This window comes from Lampris incognitus, chromosome 13 (assembly GCF_029633865.1).
Source record: "Lampris incognitus isolate fLamInc1 chromosome 13, fLamInc1.hap2, whole genome shotgun sequence".
In the NCBI taxonomy this organism is placed as follows: Eukaryota; Metazoa; Chordata; class Actinopteri; order Lampriformes; family Lampridae; genus Lampris; species Lampris incognitus.
This window is the reverse complement of record NC_079223.1, coordinates 49,871,267-49,894,787: the sequence shown is the minus strand read 5'-3', so window position 1 is coordinate 49,894,787 and position 23,521 is coordinate 49,871,267. Positions and strand designations below refer to the sequence as shown.

The 23,521-nt window shown below is 46.2% G+C and overlaps 1 protein-coding gene across 1 annotated transcript in view; it reads right to left on the bottom strand.

Moving 5' to 3' along the window:
* Nucleotides 1-23,521, bottom strand: part of hspa12a (heat shock protein 12A) — a 147,894-nt gene that overhangs the window by 66,934 nt on the left and 57,439 nt on the right. Inside the window, exons 2-3 of the mRNA XM_056292026.1 lie at nt 3,352-3,428; nt 1,251-1,378 (exon numbers count right to left, since the gene is read on the bottom strand). Coding sequence (XP_056148001.1) covers nt 1,251-1,378; nt 3,352-3,428 — 205 coding nt within the window. The remainder of the gene's footprint in view (nt 1-1,250; nt 1,379-3,351; nt 3,429-23,521) is intronic.

Below are 23,521 nucleotides of genomic sequence, written 5' to 3'. Positions count from 1 at the left end.
GCTTGTGTCCAGAGACAGGCCCCGTTTCTGTCCAGAGACAGGCCCCGCTTGTGCCCAGAGACAGGCCCCGTTTCTGTCCAAAGACAGGCCCCGCTTCTGTCCAGAGACAGGCCCCGTTTCTGTCCAGAGACAGGCCTCGTTTCTGTCCAGAGACAGGCCCCGTTTCTGTCCAGAGACAGGCCCCGCTTGTGTCCAGAGACAGGCCCCGTTTCTGTCCAGAGACAGGCCCCGTTTCTGCCCAGAGACAGGCCCCTTTTCTGCCCAGAGACAGGCCCCGCTTGTGTCCAGAGACAGACCCCGCTTGTGTCCAGAGACAGGCCTCGTTTCTGTCCAGAGACAGGCCTCGTTTCTGTCCAGAGACAGGCCCCGCTTGTGTCCAGAGACAGGCGCCGTTTCTGTCCAGAGACAGGCCTCGTTTCTGCCACCAGTAAAGGGTCAGGGCTCCATGGAGTAGATAATTGGAGCAGATAACGGGGCAGATAATTGGGACTGGAAGAAACCAGTGGCACTGCCACTGACGTTTAACGATGATAAAACGTAGTGAGGAGCCTGAGCGACTTGCTGGGTGTCTGTATACAAACACAGCATCAGAACCGCATGTGGTGAGAACACAGGGTTATTCTCCAGTAGAGGTAACACAACTAAAAAAGTGTGTTGCTTTTTTAAAAAAAAAAGGGTGAAACACTGACAAAAGACAACACAAGTAAACGTGGATTTGAGGAGCAGTGAGGAGCTGTGAGGAGCTGTGAGGAGCAGACCCTGCAGGTAGAACTCAAACTGGGTTATGTGCTCCACTTTTAAGAGGGAAAACCACCAAGAGGAGACATCTCATGTTTTGTCTTCAAAGACGAGCTGAGTTCGTTAGAATAAGTCAGTATTCACTACGGACACACACACCGAGACTCATTTCTCTGTCATCCTGTTTATCTCTTACTCTCTTTCTCTTGTCTCTTCCTCCCCTTGCTTATTGCTTAGACAAGAGAAGACAGACAACGGACAGACTGATGGATGGATGGATAGATGGACAGCTAGATAGATAGATAGATAGATAGATAGATAGATAGATAGATAGATAGATAGATAGATAGATAGATAGATAGATAGATAGATAGATAGATAGATAGATAGATAGATAGATAGATAGATAGATAGATAGATAGATAGATATCCTCATTTTCTCCATCCTCATCATCATCCTCATCGTGCTCCCCCCTCTCCTCTCTGGGTGCTGCATTGCAGCGTTGGCTCACCTCATGGTGTGAATGCATTCCGGCTCCTTAGCGAAGGCGTACGCATAGCCGCTGGATGTTGTGCCAAAGTCAATGGCGACCACGACACTGAAGGACGGTCCGGACGGCACTTGGTCTGTGTCATTTTGCTGTGGGGAGAATGGAAGGGATTGTAAAGGCACCCTGGTACATTTAAAGTGATCAAAGTGAAATAACTCAGTTTGGTGGCAGAGGTGAGAATGTAGAGTCCCTTATCGTACTGTCTAAGTCCACATGACGGTTATCACAAGGTGTCACCTCTGCAGGTACAAAATGCACTTCCGAAGAGGACACACCGAGGGCGGTCTGACAGGACGTGGAAGCGGGGCGGGCTAAGCTATCTGCTAGCCCATGCAGACGGCGGTTCCGATAACACCGAGGGCGGTCTGGTGGCGGCCTTGTCTGGTGTTGATTGGGTTTTTGGTGTCGTCGTGGGGAGTGCGAGGAGGTGTGTCGAAGGTGTCTGGCAGGGAGAGCTTGCTCTGCTGCGTCCTATGGGCCCAAGGACCACGGCCCTGCCTGGAGCTAAGCCCGAAGAGGAAGCACCGAGGGCGGTCTGACAGGACGCGGAAGAGGCGGGGCAGGCTAAGCTAGCTGCTAGCCCATGCAGACCGGCAGTTCTGACAGTCATCCTGGCTGGTGTTCCTTCTCCTGGACAGTGATTTTTTATTTTTTTATCCTGAGTAGGAGAAGCGGTTTGGATAATGGATGGATATGTGATTTTGTAGTTTTCTTCTTATTTTCTGTCTTTCCTGAGTTTGGATATGTGTGTTCTTGCAGGTGTTGGATGTGTTTTTGTCTTTGTGGTGCACTGCTGTGGGCTGGGGGAAACCATACTCCATGTACTCGCGTACATGAAATGGAACGATAACTAAATGTTCCTGGTTCCTGATTCCTGATGTTTATACTTTGTATGTCCTCCAGATTTACTACACAAGTTTGGTGCCCGTTGTTCTGATGGCTATGAATACAGAGAAACACTTCAGAATCAAATAACACAATTTTTACAGTTGAAAACCCACCTAATCACTTCCAAAGGTTTTCTGGTAGTGTTTCTCCTGACGTTTTGGGACAGTGTTTCTCCTGACATTGTGGAACAGTGTTTCCCCTGATGTTGTGGGACAGGATTTCTCCTGACGTTGTGGGACAGTGTTTCCCCTGACGTTGTGGGACAGTGTTTCCCCTGACATTGTGGGGCAGTGATTCCCCTGACGTCGTGGGACAGTGTTTATCTTGATGTCGTTGTGGGACAGTGTTTCCCCTGACGTTGTGGGACAGGGTTTCCCCTTTCCCCTGACGTTGTGGGACAGTGTGGAACTCTGGAGTTCCACCAGGGGGACGTAGCACGTGGGTGGGTCACGCTATTCCCCCCAGTCCCCCCTCCCCCCGAAAAGGTGCCCCGACCGACAACAGGAGGCGCTAGTGCAGCAACCAGGACACATACCCATATCCGGCTTTCCACCTGCAGACATGGCCAATTGCGTCTGTAGGGACGCCCGACCAAGCCAGTGGTAACACGGGGATTCGAACCAGCGATCCGCGTGTTGGTAGGCAACGGAGTAGACCACTACGCCACCCAAACGCCCAACAAAATAGTTCTTAACACGCCATAACTTTTTTGAAATATGCACCTCTTTTAGTTTTTGAAATATGTTCGTTTATACGCGGCGTGTTGATCGTTTCATGTGCAACAGAAATATGTCGCCGGGCCTCTGCAGCGGGCGGCGCGCAGGCGCAACGCAGCGGGTGGCGCGCGCGCGGGTCATCTGCTGTCAAAGGGCTAAGGCATTTTCTTTCTTAAACCACTTTTCCAATGGCGGGAATGAGACCCCACACATTAGCATAGAGGAACTTACGGATGACAGCACAGAAACTAGCATGGAGCAATGCATTGTGGGGCACGTAGGTGCTGTGGGAAAGACTCTGAGCAGGGGAACGTCAGTATAGTCCAGAGTGAGGATTTTATTGCTTCAGTCAACTCAACGCACAGCAGTACTGATTGCACATGCGCACAACCGTCAGCGAAAATGTCCTTTAAAGGGAGAGCAGAACATGGAAGTTGTCCATCACGAGGGTCTCTCACCTGAATGTGTGACGGGGACAGTGGGGTTATTCCTGGGTCACCCATGCTCTTGGCTGGAGATGGATTTGCCATTGCATCTGTGGACAGAGAGGGAGAGGGAGGGAGAGAGGGAGAGAGAGAGGGGGAGAGGGAGAGAGAGAGGGGGAGAGAGGGAGAGAGAAGGAGAGAGAGAGAGAGGGAGAGAGAGAGAGGACGCACGAAATGAGCTCTTAAAAAAATATATCAAACATTGGGTCTCTAGTGAGACAGAGAATTTAGAAAACAGTCTAAAAGAAGAAGACATCGTAAATCGCTTTCCTAACAGAAAATCCTCCCTCTAATCCGACAAGGAAACCAAGTTTTTAGATTAAATCTTCGCGGAGGAGTTCGCAAACAGCTAGCTGGCTAACTTGTTAGCTTGCTATCCTGCTAGCCAACCGTACAGCAAAACAACCCAACAACTAACGTGGCCTGGTCTAACGTGGCCTGGTCTAACGTGACCTGGTCTAACGTTACGGATCCAACCCGAAGAAACACGCTACCTGCCGACGCAGAGGGAAAGGTAGGACACGTACAGTTGAATCCGACGTGCATAAAAAACGAAACGTAAGAACCGCAACATAGGACCGGAAGTAACCTAAATTAGCTAACGTTAGCCAGCAAAACAAAACAATAAACCGTTGGTGGTGGTAAATATTACCGATCGTCATGGAAACCAAGCCAACTGAATCTAGTGTGGTGAATTACCCGGCGGACTGCAAGAGCACGCAGGCTAGGAAGAAACACAAGGAGAAAGTGTTAAACGACAACCCAGACACACTATACGCGGACTTTATCTGTATGCATGGAAAACCGATAAAAAACAACTTAATCTTCCACACCACACGACTGTCAGCATGGAAAGCTGCCATCTGCCAACACTATAAACACGTATTTAAAGAGGGAATCGGCCGTGGAGGACGGTTCACAGTGTGTACGGATAAAAATCTGGACACCGATAATGCGATACTGACCATCACATACTACACTAAAGGAGCTATACTGCTACACATACTACACATACTACACTAAAGGAGCTATACTGCTGCACACATACTACACATACTACACTAAAGGAGCTATACTGCTGCAGGGAAACGAGGAGAGCCTGAACTCTTTTGAAGAGGTTTTCCCTCTGCTTAAGGCAGAGGTAGACTACCACAGAGACAGCGACACGGCCGAGGACCAGCTACCTACAGAGCCCCCACAACACGCAGCAGCCCCTCCCCCTCCCCCTTCTGACAATGAGCCCCCACAACACGGAGCAGCCCCTCCCCCTCCCCCCCTCCCACTCTCTCTCTGCCACTGACAGGCAACTGAGGGAGTCTGGCCCTGCTGGAAATGGACTTTGTCGAGTTTAGGGAGTTCACCCAGGCCAGGTTTTCTGACACCACCACCAGCTCCATCCAGCAGCTAAGGGAGGAGGTGGAACAGCTGAGAACAGAGAACAGACTGACTGTCTTAGAGCTACAAGAGACCGTGAAGCAGCTACAGGTGGAAAACCAAAACCTACATTCCCAAGTAGCCCAACTAGAGAAGGAGGCGATACTGAAAGACAGGAACCTCATGAAACAGATGGAGGATCTTAGGGCAGAGCTCCAAGAGAACACCAGGGCCAGGGCTTCAGTCTCTCAAAACAATACCACTAACACCCATACAGACCATCACACCTCCCCTGACACTAGAACAACCAACAAACATGATACAGAGACCACTCACACAGACACACAGACACCCCTCACACAAAACACACAACCCCCCCCATCCACCCAATCTCCTCCCACCAAGACAAACAAACAGCGCCCACACGTAGCCCTGCTTATGGACTCAAACCAGAAGTTCATGGACACTCAGAAACTATTCCCCGGATATCACGTGACAGCAAAACGATGCAGCACTACTGGCCATGCACTACAGCTCCTGAACAAGGAATCTCTTGGGAGCCCACAATGCATCATCATCCACACCGGGACCAATGACCTGCACTCTCTGCGCAGTGACACAGCTGTGGCGGTGCGTAGAGTGGCAGAGAGAGCAAGTGGAGAATTCCCAGAGGCTCGGATTGTGGTGTCAACACTCCTGCCACGGCGTGACACCCCACCCCATATAATCCATGAAATCAACACAGACATCAGCAGAGGCTGCGCTGCTCTTCCCAATGTCCACCTGGCTCACCATTCAGGCATCAGCCTCCATCACCTCTACGACGGACTGCACCTTCACAAGGAGAGGGTGCGGATTTTTGCGAGGACCCTAAAAGATGTTGCTTCGGGCCGCAACCCAGCCACACCCACTTATCCTCCACCAGTAGGAGACTACAGACCAGAACCCTCCCACATCCCCAGATACCCCCCTTTCCCCCCCAGAGCACACAATACCTGGACCCCTCCCCCCCCACAGCCCCATACTCCATACTCACCTTTGGGCCGAAAGCCCTACACACACCCACACCTACGTGCTGCTTCCCCCAGGTCCAAGAAACCTGTGCACCCAACTCCTCCAAAAAACAAAAACACAACACTTGACAGAGCCTGTCCCCCACAGCACAGGCCACAAAGCTATGCTGCTGCAGTAGCCCAGCCCCCTCCCACACCCACCGCCCCAGCCAAGACTGAGATTGGAGAGATAAAAGAGATGCTCCACACCTTGTGCTCCAGACTCCTGCATGGCAGCATCTAAGACAACCTCTACATGCCATCAGATCTTAATGGGGTAACCACTTACACGGGGAAATCCTGAGTGTTGATTTGGCTCTGGTTGTGTATAATAATGCCCACTATATCGATAGTGAGGTATTTGGTAAGTGTTATCAGAATATTTCATATATGTCTTCTTCCACTGTAACTTGATAATTCTCTGTCTCACAAAAGAGACTCATTGTATATTTTCTTTTCATGCGTTCTTTTTCTGTCTCTTGTTGGAACATTCAGGGTCTCTTCTCATCTTCCTTTGGGATGAAGAGTAGAGACCCTGACTTCTTAAAAAACATCGAAAATGTCGACATAGTCATATTAACTGAAACCTGGTGTCGTGAAGACATAACCACCCACTGTCCCTCAGGTTACAAAGAAATCATTATTCCATCAAATAAACTTAACTCTGTACATCGTGGACGAGACTCTGGAGGTATTTTGATTTGGTACAGAGGATGTTTAACCAACCACATTTCAAAAATTAAAATTGGAACATCCCACTGCTGGCTAAAACTCAGCAATAAAATTGGCATATCAAACAAAGATATCTATCTCTGTGCTCTATATTCTCCCCCAATTGAATCCCCATATTATGATGAGGATTTCCTGAGTAATCTCCATGAAGAGGTAAGCCTTTTCCAGGCCCAGGGAAATGTGCTGCTGTGCGGAGATTTTAACGCAAGAACAGGTTCAATGAGTGATACCATTGACCCTCAGGGTAACAGACATGTGTTTGGTCAACATTCCCTGTACCTCTCACCAACCCTCATCAAAAGGAGCTCCCTCGACCGTACTGTGAACAAGGCTGGTAAGGAGCTAGTGCACCTCTGTCGCGCTTCTGGCCTGTACACACTTAATGGTAGGATCAGAGGAGACTCTTTGGGAAGGTTCACATGTTGTTCAGGTCTTGGAGCTAGTGTAGTTGACTATGCAATAACTGACATGGACCCCACCTCCTTCAACGCATTCACTGTCAGACAACAAACTCCTCTTTCTGACCATAACCAAATTATGATTTTCTTCAAAACTATTAACCTGACTCAAATGCCTATAGAGGAGCCCAGCAAGCTGTTCAAAATTAATAAGACCTACAGATGGGCTGCAGACAGTGCAGAAAAATTTATCAATATCCTGAATTCATCCAAATTACTTAATATGATTACTAACTTCATTAACAAACCGTTTGAAACTAATAAGGACAATACCAACAAAGCTGTCAATGAAATCAATTGTATTTTTCAGACGGCAGCAAACATGGTCCTACCAAGGACCCACAACAGAAAAAAGAAACAATCTGAAAATGAAAAATGGTTTGACAACGATTGTAATAATATAAGAAAAGAACTGCGTAAATTGTCAAACCTGAAACACTACCAACCTCAAGATATGGATATAAGAAAGAAATATAGCGAAACATTAAAACTATATAAACACACATTAAGAATGAAAAAACAAAGCCATGTAGATAGAACCCTACAGGAAATAGAACATTCCCTGAATCAAAACCAATTCTGGGAAATGTGGAATAATTTGAGCGCTACAAAACCACAAGACCTGCCTATCCAAAATGGAGAAATTTGGAAAAGTCATTTTGAACATATCTATTCGGAAATCCAACAAGAACACTCAAATTCCAATTACAATCTGATCAAACAAAAGTTACGGTAGCTTGAATGCACTATAAAAGACAACCAAAACCCACTGGATTTTCCAATAACACAAGAAGAATTAGCACAGAAGCTCAAATCCTTAAAACCCATTAAAGCTTGTGGCCTTGACATCATCAGAAGCGAGATGCTTAAAAACAGCACACCTGAGCTGCAAAGGGCATTACTCAAATTGTTCAACATTGTTCTAAGTTCGGGATTTTTTCCTGACATCTGGAGCAAAGGGCTTATAACTCCTCTTCATAAAAATGGAGACAAATTGGATCCTAATAATTTCAGAGGCATTTGTGTGAGCAGTAGTCTGGGGAAGGTGTTTAATAGCATTTTGAACAATCGAATTCTAACCCTCCTTAACGAACACAATGTCCTGAGCAAAGGTCAAACTGGCTTCCTCCCAAATCACCGGACTACGGACCATATTTACACCCTACACACCCTCATAAATGAAAATGTGAATCAAACCAAAAATGGAAAAATATTTGCTTGTTTTATTGACTTCAAAAAAGCTTTCTACTCTATTTGGCATGAAGGACTATACTATAAACGTTTACAAAGTGGTGTAGGGGGAAAAGTGTATGACATAATAAAGTCAATGTATTCGGACAACAAATGTGCAGTTAAGATTGGAGACAAACACACTGAGTTCTTCACTCAGAATAGAGGGGTGAGACAGGGCTGTGGACTTAGCCCGACGCTGTTTAATATATATATTAATGAACTGGCGGTGCAGCTGGAACAGTCTGCAGCCCCAGGTCTCCCCCTGTATGACATGGAAGTGAAATTTTTGCTTTATGCAGATGATCTAGTTTTGTTGTCACCAACCGCAGATGGGCTGCAACAACTACTAGACCTGCTTGAGGACTATTGCCAGCACTGGGCCCTGGCAATAAATCCAAAAAAGACAAAAGTAATGATCTTCCAGAAGAAGCCCAGATGTCAGGAAAATAGATACCAGTTGACTCTAGGTAGCATCACCTTAGAGCATACGATGCAGTATACTTACCTGGGTCTAATTATTACAGCATCAGGGAGTTTCAGTAGGGCAGTGAATAACCTAAAACAAAAAGCTCGCAGAGCTCTATATGCAATTAAAAATAAATTCTTTAACATTGATATACCAATCTCCATCTGGTGCAAACTGTTTGATAGTGTAATTCTGCCCATTGCACTATATGGAAGTGAGGTATGGGGTCCACTCAGTCTTTCCAGCTATACTAGATGGGACAAGCATCCAGCAGAAACCCTACATGCTGAATTCTGTAGAATGATTCTGAAAACACAAAGGAAAACGCCAAACAATGCATGTAGGGCAGAATTAGGCCGGTTTCCATTATTAATAAATGTACAAAAAAGATCTCTAAATTTCTGGATGCACTTAAACACAAGCCCAACAAATACATTGCACTTTAAAGCTCTGAAAACCCAAGAACTGAACCCCGAAAAGAGTCCCCTGAAGCAGCTGGCTCTGAGACTCACTAACCCTGTAACAAATACTAAGACCAACCAACCTCAGGCCAGCACTGCATCCCAAACAAAGTTTACGATAAATCAGGCTACAAAACAAAGCAAGAACAATTATCTGAAACGTTGGAAAGCTGAAATCAAAACTCAAAACAAACTAGAAGTCTATCGGGCCCTAAAAACAAACTATGATCTGGAAGAACACCTCTTAACTGTCAGAGACAGGAAGCAGCGACAGATCCTCACCAAATACAGGCTCAGTGACCACAGTCTCGCCATTGAAAAGGGGAGACACAAAAAGACGTGGTTGCCAAAAGAGCAACGACCATGTGGTCAGTGCATGACAGATGAGGTGGAGACAGAGGTGCACTTCCTCCTTAAATGTGACAGATTTGAAAAACAGCGCCGGGCTTTTGTCAAGGAACTGGAACATGTGATTCCAGAGTAGCAGGACATGGAGGACGCAGGTAAGCTGCGGGTGGTCCTGGGAGGGGGGCCAGCGGCGAGCATTGCAGCAAGATTTATATTATCTTGCCACAACCTGAGAGACAGTGGATGACGGCACCTATTGCTACTATTGTTATTTAATATCATAATCATTGTTGTTGTTGCTGTTATTATTATAATCATTGTTGTATTGTGTTGTTGATGTTTTACATGCTTCGGCAATATGTACACAAATGTATGTCATGCCAATAAAGCACATATTGAATTGAATTGAATTGAGAGAGAGAGGGAGAGAGGAGAGAGAGAGAGAGGGAGAGAGGGAGAGAGAGAGGGGGAGAGAGGGAGAGAGAGAGAGAGAGAGAGAGAGAGAGAGGGAGAGAGAGGGAGGGAGAGAGAGAGAGAGAGGGAGAGAGAGAGGGAGAGAGAGGGAGAGAGAGGGGGGAGAGAGGGGGAGAGGGAGGGAGGGAGAGAGAGGGAGAGAGAGAGAGAGAGAGAGAGAGGGAGAGAGAGAGGGAGGGAGAGAGAGGGAGAGAGAGAGAGGGGGGGGGAGAGAGGGAGAGAGGGGGAGAGAGGAGGGAGGGAGAGAGAGAGGAGGGAGAGAGAGAGAGAGAGAGGGAGGGAGAGAGAGAGAGAGAGAGAGAGGGAGAGAGAGAGAGGGAGAGAGGGAGAGAGAGAGAGGGAGAGAGGGAGAGAGGAGAGGGGGGAGAGAGGGAGGGAGAGAGAGAGGGAGAGAGAGAGGGAGGGAGAGAGAGAGGGAGAGAGAGAGGGGGGGAGAGAGGGGGAGAGAGGGAGGGAGGGAGAGAGAGAGGGAGGGAGAGAGAGAGGGGGGGGGGAGAGAAGGAGAGAGGGAGAGCAGTGAGTGCACTCAGAGAGAAAGCCCACAGAGCTTTCTCTGCAATAAAAAGACCATCCTATAAAACAGACGTCCCAATTAAAATCTGGCCCAGAATCTCTGACAGGGTCCTCCTGCCCACTGCAGTATCTGGAGTGAAGTCTGGGGTCCAGTCGGTCAGCACACTACACCAGATGGACAAAGCCCTGCATGCAGAATTCTGTCGAAAACTGCTGAACGTACAAAGGAAAACAGCAGCAGATGCATGCAGGGCAGGATCGGGCCATGTCCCACTGACGACACATATCCAAACACACCACCTACATCCTGGATGCACCGTAAACCACGTCCCCACCACACACCGCACTTTAAAGCAGTCCAGATCCAAGAGCGAAGAAAGAGTCCTCTCAGTCAGCTGGTCGTGAAACTAACTGACCCCGTAACCACAGACACAGATGAGTTTCAGACCAGCGCTGCTGACCACCACAGACTAGAGGAAACCACAACATCACACAATGCAACAACTCACATGGGGAACACTGGGCCACACAAACCAAGTGACAACACAAATGACAATGTTATGGGGCCCTAAAAAGAGAAGACAAACTGGCTGACTGTCTGTCCACTGTCAGAGACAGTCAGCACAGACACGCCCTGACCACGTACAGGCTCACGGACCACAGTCTAGCCACTGAAACACAACATCTTGGCTGCCAAAAGAGGTCCCTGTACGGCAGGTGAGGAGGAGACAGAGATGCACTTCCTGCTAAATTGTGAGAAATTCCAGAACATGGGAGAAAAACACCAGGAGAACTTTGAAAACCAGATTCCAAATGTTCTACTGCTGGAGGAGAAAGACCAATGGCCACTTATTTTAGGAGAGGGTCAAAGGTCACACCTTGCAGCACAACATGTGTCAGAATGCCACAGCCTCAGGTCAGCGGGTGACCAAAACACTGTCAGTTGCTGTCAGCTGTTGTTCAGGAGCTGTGCTATGTTTCCGCCAGATCTATGTGCTCCTTCTTCCTTCTTGTTTGGGTTGGTTTGTTGTGTACTCCGTTGGCCTGTTTTGCTTTGGCAACATGGTAATTAATGCACTCATGCCAATAAAGCATCACTGAATTGAATTAATTGAATTGAGAGACTGAGAGAGGAGAGAGAGAGAGCAGCGATAGAGAAAGAGAGAGAGAGAGAGAGAGAGAGAGAGAACGATAGAGAGAGAGAGCGATAGAGAGGGAGAGCAGCGATAGAGAGAGAGAGAGAGAGAGCGATAGAGAGAGAGAGAGAGTGATAGAGAGCGAGAGAGAGCGATAGAGAGGGAGAGAGAGCAGCGATAGAGAGAGAGAGCGATAGAGAGAGCGATAGAGAGAGAGAGAGAGAGCGATAGAGAGAGAGAGAGAGAGAGAGAGAGAGAGAGCAGCGATAGAGAGAGAGAGAGAGAGAGAGCGATAGAGAGAGAGAGAGAGAGAGAGAGAGCAGCGATAGAGAGAGAGAGAGAGAGAGAGAGAGAGAGAGAGAGAGCGATAGAGAGAGCGATAGAGAGAGAGAGAGAGAGAGGGAGAGCAGCGATAGAGAGAGCGAAAGAGAGAGAGAGAGAGAGAGCGATAGAGAGAGCGAAAGAGAGAGAGAGAGAGAGAGCGATAGAGAGAGCGATAGAGAGAGAGAGAGAGAGAGAGCAGCGATAGAGAGAGAGAGAGAGAGAGAGAGAGCAGCGATAGAGAGAGAGAGAGCAGCGATAGAGAGAGAGAGAGAGAGAGAGAGCAGCGATAGAGAGAGAGAGAGAGAGAGAGAGCAGCGATAGAGAGAGAGAGAGAGAGAGAGCAGCGATAGAGAGAGAGAGAGAGAGAGAGAGAGAGAGAGAGAGAGCAGTGATAGAGAGAGAGAGAGAGAGCAGCGATAGAGAGAGAGAGCGATAGAGAGAAAGAGAGAGAGAGAGAGCGATAGAGAGAGAGAGAGAGAGAGAGAGAGAGAGAGAGCAGCGATAGAGAGAGAGAGAGAGAGAGAGGGAGCAGCGATAGAGAGAGAGAGAGAGAGAGAGAGAGAGAGAGCAGCGATAGAGAGAGAGAGAGAGGGAGCAGCGATAGAGAGAGAGAGAGAGAGAGAGAGAGAGAGAGAGAGAGAGCAGCGATAGAGAGAGAGAGAGAGGGAGCAGCGATAGAGAGAGAGAGAGAGAGAGAGAGAGAGAGCAGCGATAGAGAGAGAGAGAGAGAGAGAGCAGCGATAGAGAGAGAGAGAGAGCAGCGATAGAGAGAGAGAGAGCAGCGATAGAGAGAGAGAGAGAGAGAGAGAGAGAGAGAGAGAGAGAGAGAGAGAGCAGCGATAGAGAGAGAGAGAGAGAGAGAGAGCAGCGATAGAGAGAGAGAGCGATAGAGAAAGAGAGAGAGAGAGAGTGAGAGAGTCATAAAGGCATAACAAGGCTGGCAGTATTAATAGGATTAAATGATGAAACCGAGGAGAGGTTCAGTGCCGGACATTGCTAACTGAGTCTTCTGGAAATAGCAACTATACAGATCAGATATGATATAGAGACCACCATATCTATATCATATCTGATATAATATAGAGACCACCATATCTATATCATATCTGATATAATATAGAGACCACCATATCTATATCATATCTGCATATTCTATATACAGATATGATATAGAGACCCCCGTCTCTATATCATACCAGATGTGATATAGAGACCACCATATCTATATCATATCTGATATAATATAGAGACCACCATATCTATATCATATCTGATATAATATAGAGACCACCATATCTATATCATATCTGCATATTCTATATACAGATATGATATAGAGACCCCCGTATCTATATCATACCAGATGTGATATAGAGACCACCATATCTATATCATATCTGTATCATATCTGTATATTCTATATACAGATATCATATAGATACGGTGGTCTCTATATTATATCAGATATGATATAGATACGGTGGTCTCTATATCACATCTGATATATCATATCTGTATGTCATTCCCGGGTCTTCCAGCTGCACTACAGGAAACTGTGTGAAGCGAGTCAGATGAGCAACAGATGTCTCTCCCTGCCTGCTCATCATGTGCATGTTACTAATTATTAATGATATTATTAATGATCATTTATCAACCGTTTACTGCGTCAAACCACCAACATATCTCGACTGTATCGTCACAATACTGATGTTGATTCCGCTCGTGGGCTGGTGACTGGATGTTAAGCCCAATGCTGCAGCACCTCACGCCACCGGTGAAATGCCCTTGAGCAAGGGACTAGCCCTCCCTACCACCACCACCCTACCACCACCGCCGCCGCTGTCATGCTAAGTTCTTCCAGAGGAGAGCGCTGCTGCCGCTGCTGCTGACCGCGCGCTCGGCTGAGCCGGGGTCAGCAAATTGTGCAGGGGTTAAAAGAGGTTTTCCCTGGGGTACGTCAGCAGGAGGGCCACACACCTCCGGGCCCCCGAGAGGAGGCGAGGTTCGCCGCGCCCGCCATTAAAATAATGACATTTCAATTAAACTAAATATCCTCCGCTTCCATTTCCCTCCATCACGCCCATTAGCTTGGCTTAATAGCCTAAAGAAAGGCTTTCAGGCTGCACAGCAGCGGCCCCCCTCCGCGAGCTGCAAGTGTCTGAAGAATCGTCTCACAACAGGACGTCACATTACTCGTCCCGTCTGTCCTGCCCGCTCAGCCTTTTCTCTCGCCCGACCCCCGTGGAGCGGAGGACTACTCCGAGCACCCATCACACACTTCGCCAGGCAATTACAGAGTGGAGTCACACACCACGTGGAGGAAGACTCCATCTACCCCCCCACCCCCCCACCCGTCAATACATCCCCGTCCAAACCCAGCAGGCCTCAACCGTCCGCCCCGCACTTATCCCTCCAGCGAGGCCGAGGAAGTCCAGATCAGGACTAGAGGCAGGACAGGAGAGCTGGGACACGACGTTTTGAAGGTTGTGTTTTACAAAGGGGAGGCGCCAGTGCAGCGCCCAGGACACATGAACACATCCGGCTTCCCACCCGCACACACGGCCCGTTGGGTCTGTAGGGACGCCCGACCAAGCCGGAGGTAACAGGGGGACTCGAACCGGTGATCCCCGTGTTGGTAGGCAGCGGGATAGACCGCTACGCTACCCGGACTATCAAAATGTGTTTGTTTGAACAGTGTTGGTTCTCTTCACAAACCCACACAAAGTAACCCGTTACCAGGACCTGCAATGTTACAACACAAATCACCAACGACACAAGGCTGACTGTTCACCACGGAGGTTGTAGTGGCAGGAGACGGCCGCTAGGGGAAGCGTGAGCGCAGACCTGCAGTTTGGCATTCAAATAAAACACCATATACAGACCAACACACACACACACACAACGCCTTTAATGCTCATATGCACAGAGACCTGTGTTGTGATGAAGGTAGTGTGTGTCTTCACTACATGTGGTGTTGTGATGAAGGTAGTGTGTGTCTTTAGTATATGTGGTGTTGTGATGAAGGTAGTGTGTGTCTTCACTACATGTGGTGTTATGATGAAGGTAGTGTGTGTCTTCAGTATATGTGGTGTTGTGATGAAGGTAGTGTGTGTCTTCAGTATATGTGGTGTTGTGATGAAGGTAGTGTGTGTCTTCAGTACATGTGGTGTTATGATGAAGGTAGTGTGTGTCTTCAGTACATGTGGTGTTGTGATGAAGGTAGTGTGTGTCTTCACTACATGTGGTGTTGTGATGAAGGTAGTGTGTGTCTTTAGTATATGTGGTGTTGTGATGAAGGTAGTGTGTGTCTTCAGTACATGTGGTGTTATGATGAAGGTAGTGTGTGTCTTCAGTATATGTGGTGTTGTGATGAAGGTAGTGTGTGTCTTCAGTATATGTGGTGTTGTGATGAAGGTAGTGTGTGTCTTCAGTACATGTGGTGTTGTGATGAATGTAGTGTGTGTCTTCAGTACATGTGGTGTTGTGATGAAGGTAGTGTGTGTCTTCAGTATATGTGGTGTTGTGATGAAGGTAGTGTGTGTCTTCAGTACATGTGGTGTTGTGATGAAGGTAGTGTGTGTCTTCAGTACATGTGGTGTTGTGATGAAGGTAGTGTGTGTCTTCAGTACATGTGGTGTTGTGATGAAGGTAGTGTGTGTCTTCAGTACATGTTGTGTTATGATGAAGGTAGTGTGTGTCTTCAGTATATGTGGTGTGATGGAGGTAGTGTGTGTCTTCAGTATATGTGGTGTGGTGATGAAGGTAGTGTGTGTCTTCAGTATATGTGGTGTTGTGATGATGAAGGTAGTGTGTGTCTTCAGTACATGTGGTGTGATGGAGGTAGTGTGTGTCTTCAGTATATGTGGTGTGGTGATGAAGGTAGTGTGTGTCTTCAGTATATGTGGTGTTGTGATGAAGGTAGTGTGTGTCTTCAGTATATGTGTTGTGATGAAGGTAGTGTGTGTCTTCAGTACATGTGGTGTTGTGATGAAGGTAGTGTGTGTCTTCAGTACATGTGGTGTTATGATGAAGGTAGTGTGTGTCTTCACTACATGTGTTGTGATGGAGGTAGTGTGTGTCTTCACTACATGTGGTGTTGTGATGAAGGTAGTGTGTGTCTTCAGTACATGTGGTGTTATGATGAAGGTAGTGTGTGTCTTCAGTACATGTGGTGTTGTGATGAAGGTAGTGTGTGTCTTCAGTACATGTGGTGTTGTGATGAAGGTAGTGTGTGTCTTCAGTACATGTGGTGTTGTGATGATGAAGGTAGTGTGTGTCTTCAGTACATGTGTTGTGATGAAGGTAGTGTGTGTCTTCACTACATGTGGTGTTGTGATGAAGGTAGTGTGTGTCTTCACTACATGTGGTGTTGTGATGAAGGTAGTGTGTGTCTTCACTACATGTGGTGTTGTGATGAAGGTAGTGTGTGTCTTCACTACATGTGGTGTTGTGATGAAGGTAGTGTGTGTCTTCAGTACATGTGGTGTTGTGATGAAGGTAGTGTGTGTCTTCAGTACATGTGGTGTTATGATGAAGGTAGTGTGTGTCTTCACTACATGTGTTGTGATGGAGGTAGTGTGTGTCTTCACTACATGTGGTGTTGTGATGAAGGTAGTGTGTGTCTTCAGTACATGTGGTGTTATGATGAAGGTAGTGTGTGTCTTCAGTACATGTGGTGTTGTGATGAAGGTAGTGTGTGTCTTCAGTACATGTGGTGTTGTGATGAAGGTAGTGTGTGTCTTCAGTACATGTGGTGTTGTGATGATGAAGGTAGTGTGTGTCTTCAGTACATGTGTTGTGATGAAGGTAGTGTGTGTCTTCACTACATGTGGTGTTGTGATGAAGGTAGTGTGTGTCTTCAGTACATGTGGTGTTGTGATGAAGGTAGTGTGTGTCTTTAGTACATGTGGTGTTGTGATGGAGGTAGTGTGTGTCTTCAGTACATGTGGTGTTGTGATGAAGGTAGTGTGTGTCTTCAGTACATGTGGTGTTGTGATGAAGGTAGTGTGTGTCTTCAGTACATGTGGTGTTGTGATGATGAAGGTAGTGTGTGTCTTCAGTACATGTGGTGTTGTGATGAAGGTAGTGTGTGTCTTCAGTATATGTGGTGTTGTGATGAAGGTAGTGTGTGTCTTCAGTACATGTGGTGTCATGATGAAGGTAGTGTGTGTCTTCAGTATATGTGGTGTTGTGATGAAGGTAGTGTGTGTCTTCACTACATGTGGTGTTGTGATGAAGGTAGTGTGTATCTTCAGTACATGTGATGTTGTGATGATGAAGGTAGTGTGTGTCTTCACTACATGTGGTGTTGTGATGAAGGTAGTGTGTGTCTTCAGTACATGTGGTGTTGTGATGAAGGTAGTGTGTGTCTTCAGTACATGTGGTGTTGTGATGAAGGTAGTGTGTGTCTTCAGTACATGTGGTGTTGTGATGATGAAGGTAGTGTGTGTCTTCAGTACATGTGGTGTGATGGAGGTAGTGTGTGTCTTCAGTATATGTGGTGTTGTGATGATGAAGGTAGTGTGTGTCTTCAGTATATGTGGTGTTGTGATGAAGGTAGTGTGTGTCTTCAGTATATGTGGTGTTGTGATGAAGGTAGTGTGTGTCTTCAGTACATGTGGTGTTGTGATGATGAAGGTAGTGTGCGTCTTCAGTACATGTGTTGTGATGAAGGTAGTGTGTGTCTTCAGTACATGTGGTGTTGTGATGAAGGTAGTGTGTGTCTTCACTACATGTGGTGTTGTGATGAAGGTAGTGTGTGTCTTCAGTACATGTGGTGTTGTGATGATGAAGGTAGTGTGCGTCTTCAGTACATGTGTTGTGATGAAGGTAGTGTGTGTCTTCAGTACATGTGGTGTTGTGATGAAGGTAGTGTGTGTCTTCACTACATGTGGTGTTATGATGAAGGTAGTGTGTGTCTTCAGTACATGTGGTGTTGTGATGAAGGTAGTGTGTGTCTTCAGTACATGTGGTGTTGTGATGAAGGTAGTGTGTGTCTTCAGTACATGTGGTGTTGTGATGAAGGTAGTGTGTGTCTTCAGTACATGTGGTGTTGTGATGAAGGTAGTGTGTGTCTTCAGTACATGTGGTGTTGTGATGAAGGTAGTGTGTGTCTTCACTACATGTGGTGTTGTGATGAAGGTAGTGTGTGTCTTCAGTACATGTGGTGTTGTGATGAAGGTAGTGTGTGTCTTCACTACATGTGGTGTTGTGATGAAGGTAGTGTGTGTCTTCACTACATGTGTTGTGATGGAGGTAGTGTGTGTCTTCAGTACATGTGGTGTTATGATGGAGGTAGTGTGTGTCTTCAGTACATGTGGTGTTGTGATGAAGGTAGTGTGTGTCTTCAGTACATGTGGTGTTGTGATGAAGGTAGTGTGTGTCTTCAGTACATGTGGTGTTGTGATGATGAAGGTAGTGTGTGTCTTCAGTACATGTGGTGTGATGAAGGTAGTGTGTGTCTTCAGTATATGTGGTGTTGTGATGAAGGTAGTGTGTGTCTTCAGTATATGTGGTGTTGTGATGAAGGTAGTGTGTGTCTTCAGTATATGTGGTGTTGTGATGAAGGTAGTGTGTGTCTTCAGTATATGTGGTGTTGTGATGAAGGTAGTGTGTGTCTTCAGTACATGTGGTGTTGTGATGAAGGTAGTGTGTGTCTTCAGTACATGTGGTGTTGTGATGAAGGTAGTGTGTGTCTTCAGTACATGTGGTGTTGTGATGAAGGTATTGTGTGTCTTCACTACATGTGGTGTTGTGATGAAGGTAGTGTGTGTCTTCAGTACATGTGTTGTGATGGAGGTAGTGTGTGTCTTCACTACATGTGGTGTTGTGATGAAGGTAGTGTGTGTCTTCACTACATGTGGTGTTGTGATGAAGGTAGTGTGTGTCTTCAGTACATGTGGTGTTGTGATGAAGGTAGTGTGTGTCTTCAGTACATGTGGTGTTGTGATGATGAAGGTAGTGTGTGTCTTCAGTACATGTGGTGTTATGATGGAGGTAGTGTGTGTCTTCAGTACATGTGGTGTTGTGATGATGAAGGTAGTGTGCGTCTTCAGTACATGTGGTGTTGTGATGAAGGTAGTGTGTGTCTTCAGTACATGTGGTGTTGTGATGATGAAGGTAGTGTGCGTCTTCAGTACATGTGGTGTTATGATGAAGGTAGTGTGTGTCTTCAGTATATGTGGTGTTGTGATGATGAAGGTAGTGTGTGTCTTCAGTATATGTGGTGTTGTGATGATGAAGGTAGTGTGCGTCTTCAGTACATGTGGTGTTGTGATGAAGGTAGTGTGTGTCTTCAGTACATGTGGTGTTGTGATGAAGGTAGTGTGTGTCTTCAGTACATGTGGTGTTGTGATGATGAAGGTAGTGTGTGTCTTCAGTACATGTGGTGTGATGAAGGTAGTGTGTATCTTCAGTATATGTGGTGTTGTGATGAAGGTAGTGTGTGTCTTCAGTATATGTGGTGTTGTGATGAAGGTAGTGTGTGTCTTCAGTATATGTGGTGTTGTGATGAAGGTAGTGTGTGTCTTCAGTACATGTGGTGTAGTGATGATGAAGGTAGTGTGCGTCTTCAGTACATGTGGTGTTGTGATGAAGGTAGTGTGTGTCTTCACTACATGTGGTGTTGTGATGAAGGTAGTGTGTGTCTTCAGTACATGTGGTGTTGTGATGAAGGTAGTGTGTGTCTTCAGTACATGTGGTGTTGTGATGAAGGTAGTGTGTGTCTTCAGTACATGTGGTGTTATGATGGAGGTAGTGTGTGTCTTCACTACATGTGTTGTGATGGAGGTAGTGTGTGTCTTCACTACATGTGGTGTTGTGATGAAGGTAGTGTGTGTCTTCACTACATGTGGTGTTGTGATGAAGGTAGTGTGTGTCTTCAGTACATGTGGTGTTGTGATGAAGGTAGTGTGTGTCTTCAGTACATGTGGTGTTGTGATGATGAAGGTAGTGTGTGTCTTCAGTACATGTGGTGTTGTGATGAAGGTAGTGTGTGTCTTCAGTACATGTGGTGTTGTGGTGATGAAGGTAGTGTGTGTCTTCAGTACATGTGGTGTTGTGATGAAGGTAGTGTGTGTCTTCAGTACATGTGGTGTTGTGATGAAGGTAGTGTGTGTCTTCAGTACATGTGTTGTGATGAAGGTAGTGTGTGTCTTCAGTACATGTGGTGTTGTGATGAAGGTAGTGTGTGTCTTCAGTACATGTGGTGTTATGATGGAGGTAGTGTGTGTCTTCAGTACATGTGGTGTTGTGATGAAGGTAGTGTGTGTCTTCAGTACATGTGGTGTTGTGATGAAGGTAGTGTGTGTCTTCAGTACATGTGGTGTTGTGATGAAGGTAGTGTGTGTCTTCAGTACATGTGGTGTTATGATGAAGGTAGTGTGTGTCTTCAGTACATGTGATGTTGTGATGAAGGTAGTGTGTGTCTTCAGTACATGTGGTGTTGTGATGAAGGTAGTGTGTGTCTTCAGTACATGTGGTGTTGTGATGAAGGTAGTGTGTGTCTTCACTACATGTGGTGTTGTGATGAAGGTAGTGTGTGTCTTCAGTACATGTGGTGTTGTGATGAAGGTAGTGTGTGTCTTCAGTACATGTGGTGTTGTGATGAAGGTAGTGTGTGTCTTCAGTACATGTGGTGTTATGATGAAGGTAGTGTGCGTCTTCACTACATGTGTTGTGATGAAGGTAGTGTGTGTCTTCAGTACATGTGGTGTTGTGATGATGAAGGTAGTGTGTGTCTTCAGTACATGTGGTGTTGTGATGAAGGTAGTGTGTGTCTTCACTACATGTGGTGTTGTGATGAAGGTAGTGTGTGTCTTCAGTACATGTGGTGTTATGATGAAGGTAGTGTGTGTCTTCAGTACATGTGGTGTTGTGATGATGAAGGTAGTGTGTGTCTTCAGTACATGTGGTGTGATGGAGGTAGTGTGTGTCTTCAGTATATGTGGTGTGGCGATGAAGGTAGTGTGTGTCTTCAGTATATGTGGTGTTGTGATGAAGGTAGTGTGTGTCTTCAGTATATGTGGTGTTGTGATGAAGGTAGTGTGTGTCTTCAGTATATGTGGTGTTGTGATGAAGGTAGTGTGTGTCTTCAGTATATGTGGTGTGGTGATGAAGGTAGTGTGTGTCTTCAGTATATGTGGTGTTGTGATGAAGGTAGTGTGTGTCTTCAGTACATGTGGTGTTGTGATGATGAAGGTAGTGTGCGTCTTCAGTACATGTGGTGTTGTGATGAAGGTAGTGTGTGTCTTCACTACATGTGGTGTTGTGATGAAGGTAGTGTGTGTCTTCAGTACATGTGGTGTTATGATGAAGGTAGTGTGTGTCTTCAGTACATGTGGTGTTGTGATGATGAAGGTAGTGTGTGTCTTCAGTACATGTGGTGTTATGATGGAGGTAGTGTGTGTCTTCACTACATGTGTTGTGATGGAGGTAGTGTGTGTCTTCACTACATGTGGTGTTGTGATGAAGGTAGTGTGTGTCTTCAGTACATGTGGTGTTGTGATGAAGGTAGTGTGTGTCTTCAGTACATGTGGTGTTGTGATGATGAAGGTAGTGTGTGTCTTCAGTACATGTGGTGTTATGATGGAGGTAGTGTGTGTCTTCAGTACATGTGGTGTTGTGATGAAGGTAGTGTGTGTCTTCAGTACATGTGGTGTTGTGATGAAGGTAGTGTGTGTCTTCAGTACATGTGGTGTTATGATGGAGGTAGTGTGTGTCTTCAGTACATGTGGTGTTGTGATGAAGGTAGTGTGTGTCTTCAGTACATGTGGTGTTGTGATGAAGGTAGTGTGTGTCTTCAGTACATGTGGTGTTGTGATGATGAAGGTAGTGTGTGTCTTCAGTACATGTGGTGTGATGGAGGTAGTGTGTGTCTTCAGTATATGTGGTGTGGTGATGAAGGTAGTGTGTGTCTTCAGTATATGTGGTGTTGTGATGAAGGTAGTGTGTGTCTTCAGTATATGTGGTGTTATGATGAAGGTAGTGTGTGTCTTCACTACATGTGTTGTGATGAAGGTAGTGTGTGTCTTCACTACATGTGGTGTTGTGATGAAGGTAGTGTGTGTCTTCAGTACATGTGGTGTTGTGATGAAGGTAGTGTGTGTCTTCAGTATATGTGGTGTTGTGATGAAGGTAGTGTGTGTCTTCAGTACATGTGGTGTTGTGATGAAGGTAGTGTGTGTCTTCAGTATATGTGGTGTTGTGATGAAGGTAGTGTGTGTCTTCAGTATATGTGGTGTTGTGATGAAGGTAGTGTGTGTCTTCACTACATGTGGTGTTGTGATGAAGGTAGTGTGTGTCTTCAGTACATGTGGTGTTGTGATGAAGGTAGTGTGTGTCTTCAGTATATGTGGTGTTGTGATGAAGGTAGTGTGTGTCTTCAGTATATGTGGTGTTGTGATGAAGGTAGTGTGTGTCTTCACTACATGTGGTGTTGTGATGAAGGTAGTGTGTGTCTTCAGTACATGTGGTGTTGTGATGATGAAGGTAGTGTGTGTCTTCACTACATGTGGTGTTGTGATGAAGGTAGTGTGTGTCTTCAGTACATGTGGTGTTGTGATGAAGGTAGTGTGTGTCTTTAGTACATGTGGTGTTGTGATGAAGGTAGTGTGTGTCTTCAGTACATGTGGTGTGGTGATGAAGGTAGTGTGTGTCTTCAGTACATGTGGTGTTGTGATGAAGGTAGTGTGTGTCTTCAGTACATGTGGTGTTGTGATGAAGGTAGTGTGTGTCTTCAGTACATGTGGTGTTGTGATGAAGGTAGTGTGTGTCTTCAGTACATGTGGTGTTGTGATGATGAAGGTAGTGTGTGTCTTCAGTATATGTGGTGTTGTGATGAAGGTAGTGTGTGTCTTCAGTACATGTGGTGTTGTGATGAAGGTAGTGTGTGTCTTCAGTACATGTGGTGTTGTGATGATGAAGGTAGTGTGTGTCTTCAGTACATGTGGTGTTGTGATGAAGGTAGTGTGTGTCTTCAGTACATGTGGTGTTGTGATGAAGGTAGTGTGTGTCTTCAGTATATGTGGTGTTGTGATGAAGGTAGTGTGTGTCTTCAGTATATGTGGTGTTGTGATGAAGGTAGTGTGTGTCTTCACTACATGTGGTGTTGTGATGAAGGTAGTGTGTGTCTTCAGTACATGTGGTGTTGTGATGAAGGTAGTGTGTGTCTTCAGTATATGTGGTGTTGTGATGAAGGTAGTGTGTGTCTTCAGTACATGTGGTGTTGTGATGAAGGTAGTGTGTGTCTTCAGTATATGTGGTGTTGTGATGAAGGTAGTGTGTGTCTTCAGTATATGTGGTGTTGTGATGAAGGTAGTGTGTGTCTTCACTACATGTGGTGTTGTGATGAAGGTAGTGTGTGTCTTCAGTACATGTGGTGTTGTGATGAAGGTAGTGTGTGTCTTCAGTATATGTGGTGTTGTGATGAAGGTAGTGTGTGTCTTCAGTATATGTGGTGTTGTGATGAAGGTAGTGTGTGTCTTCACTACATGTGGTGTTGTGATGAAGGTAGTGTGTGTCTTCAGTACATGTGGTGTTGTGATGATGAAGGTAGTGTGTGTCTTCACTACAT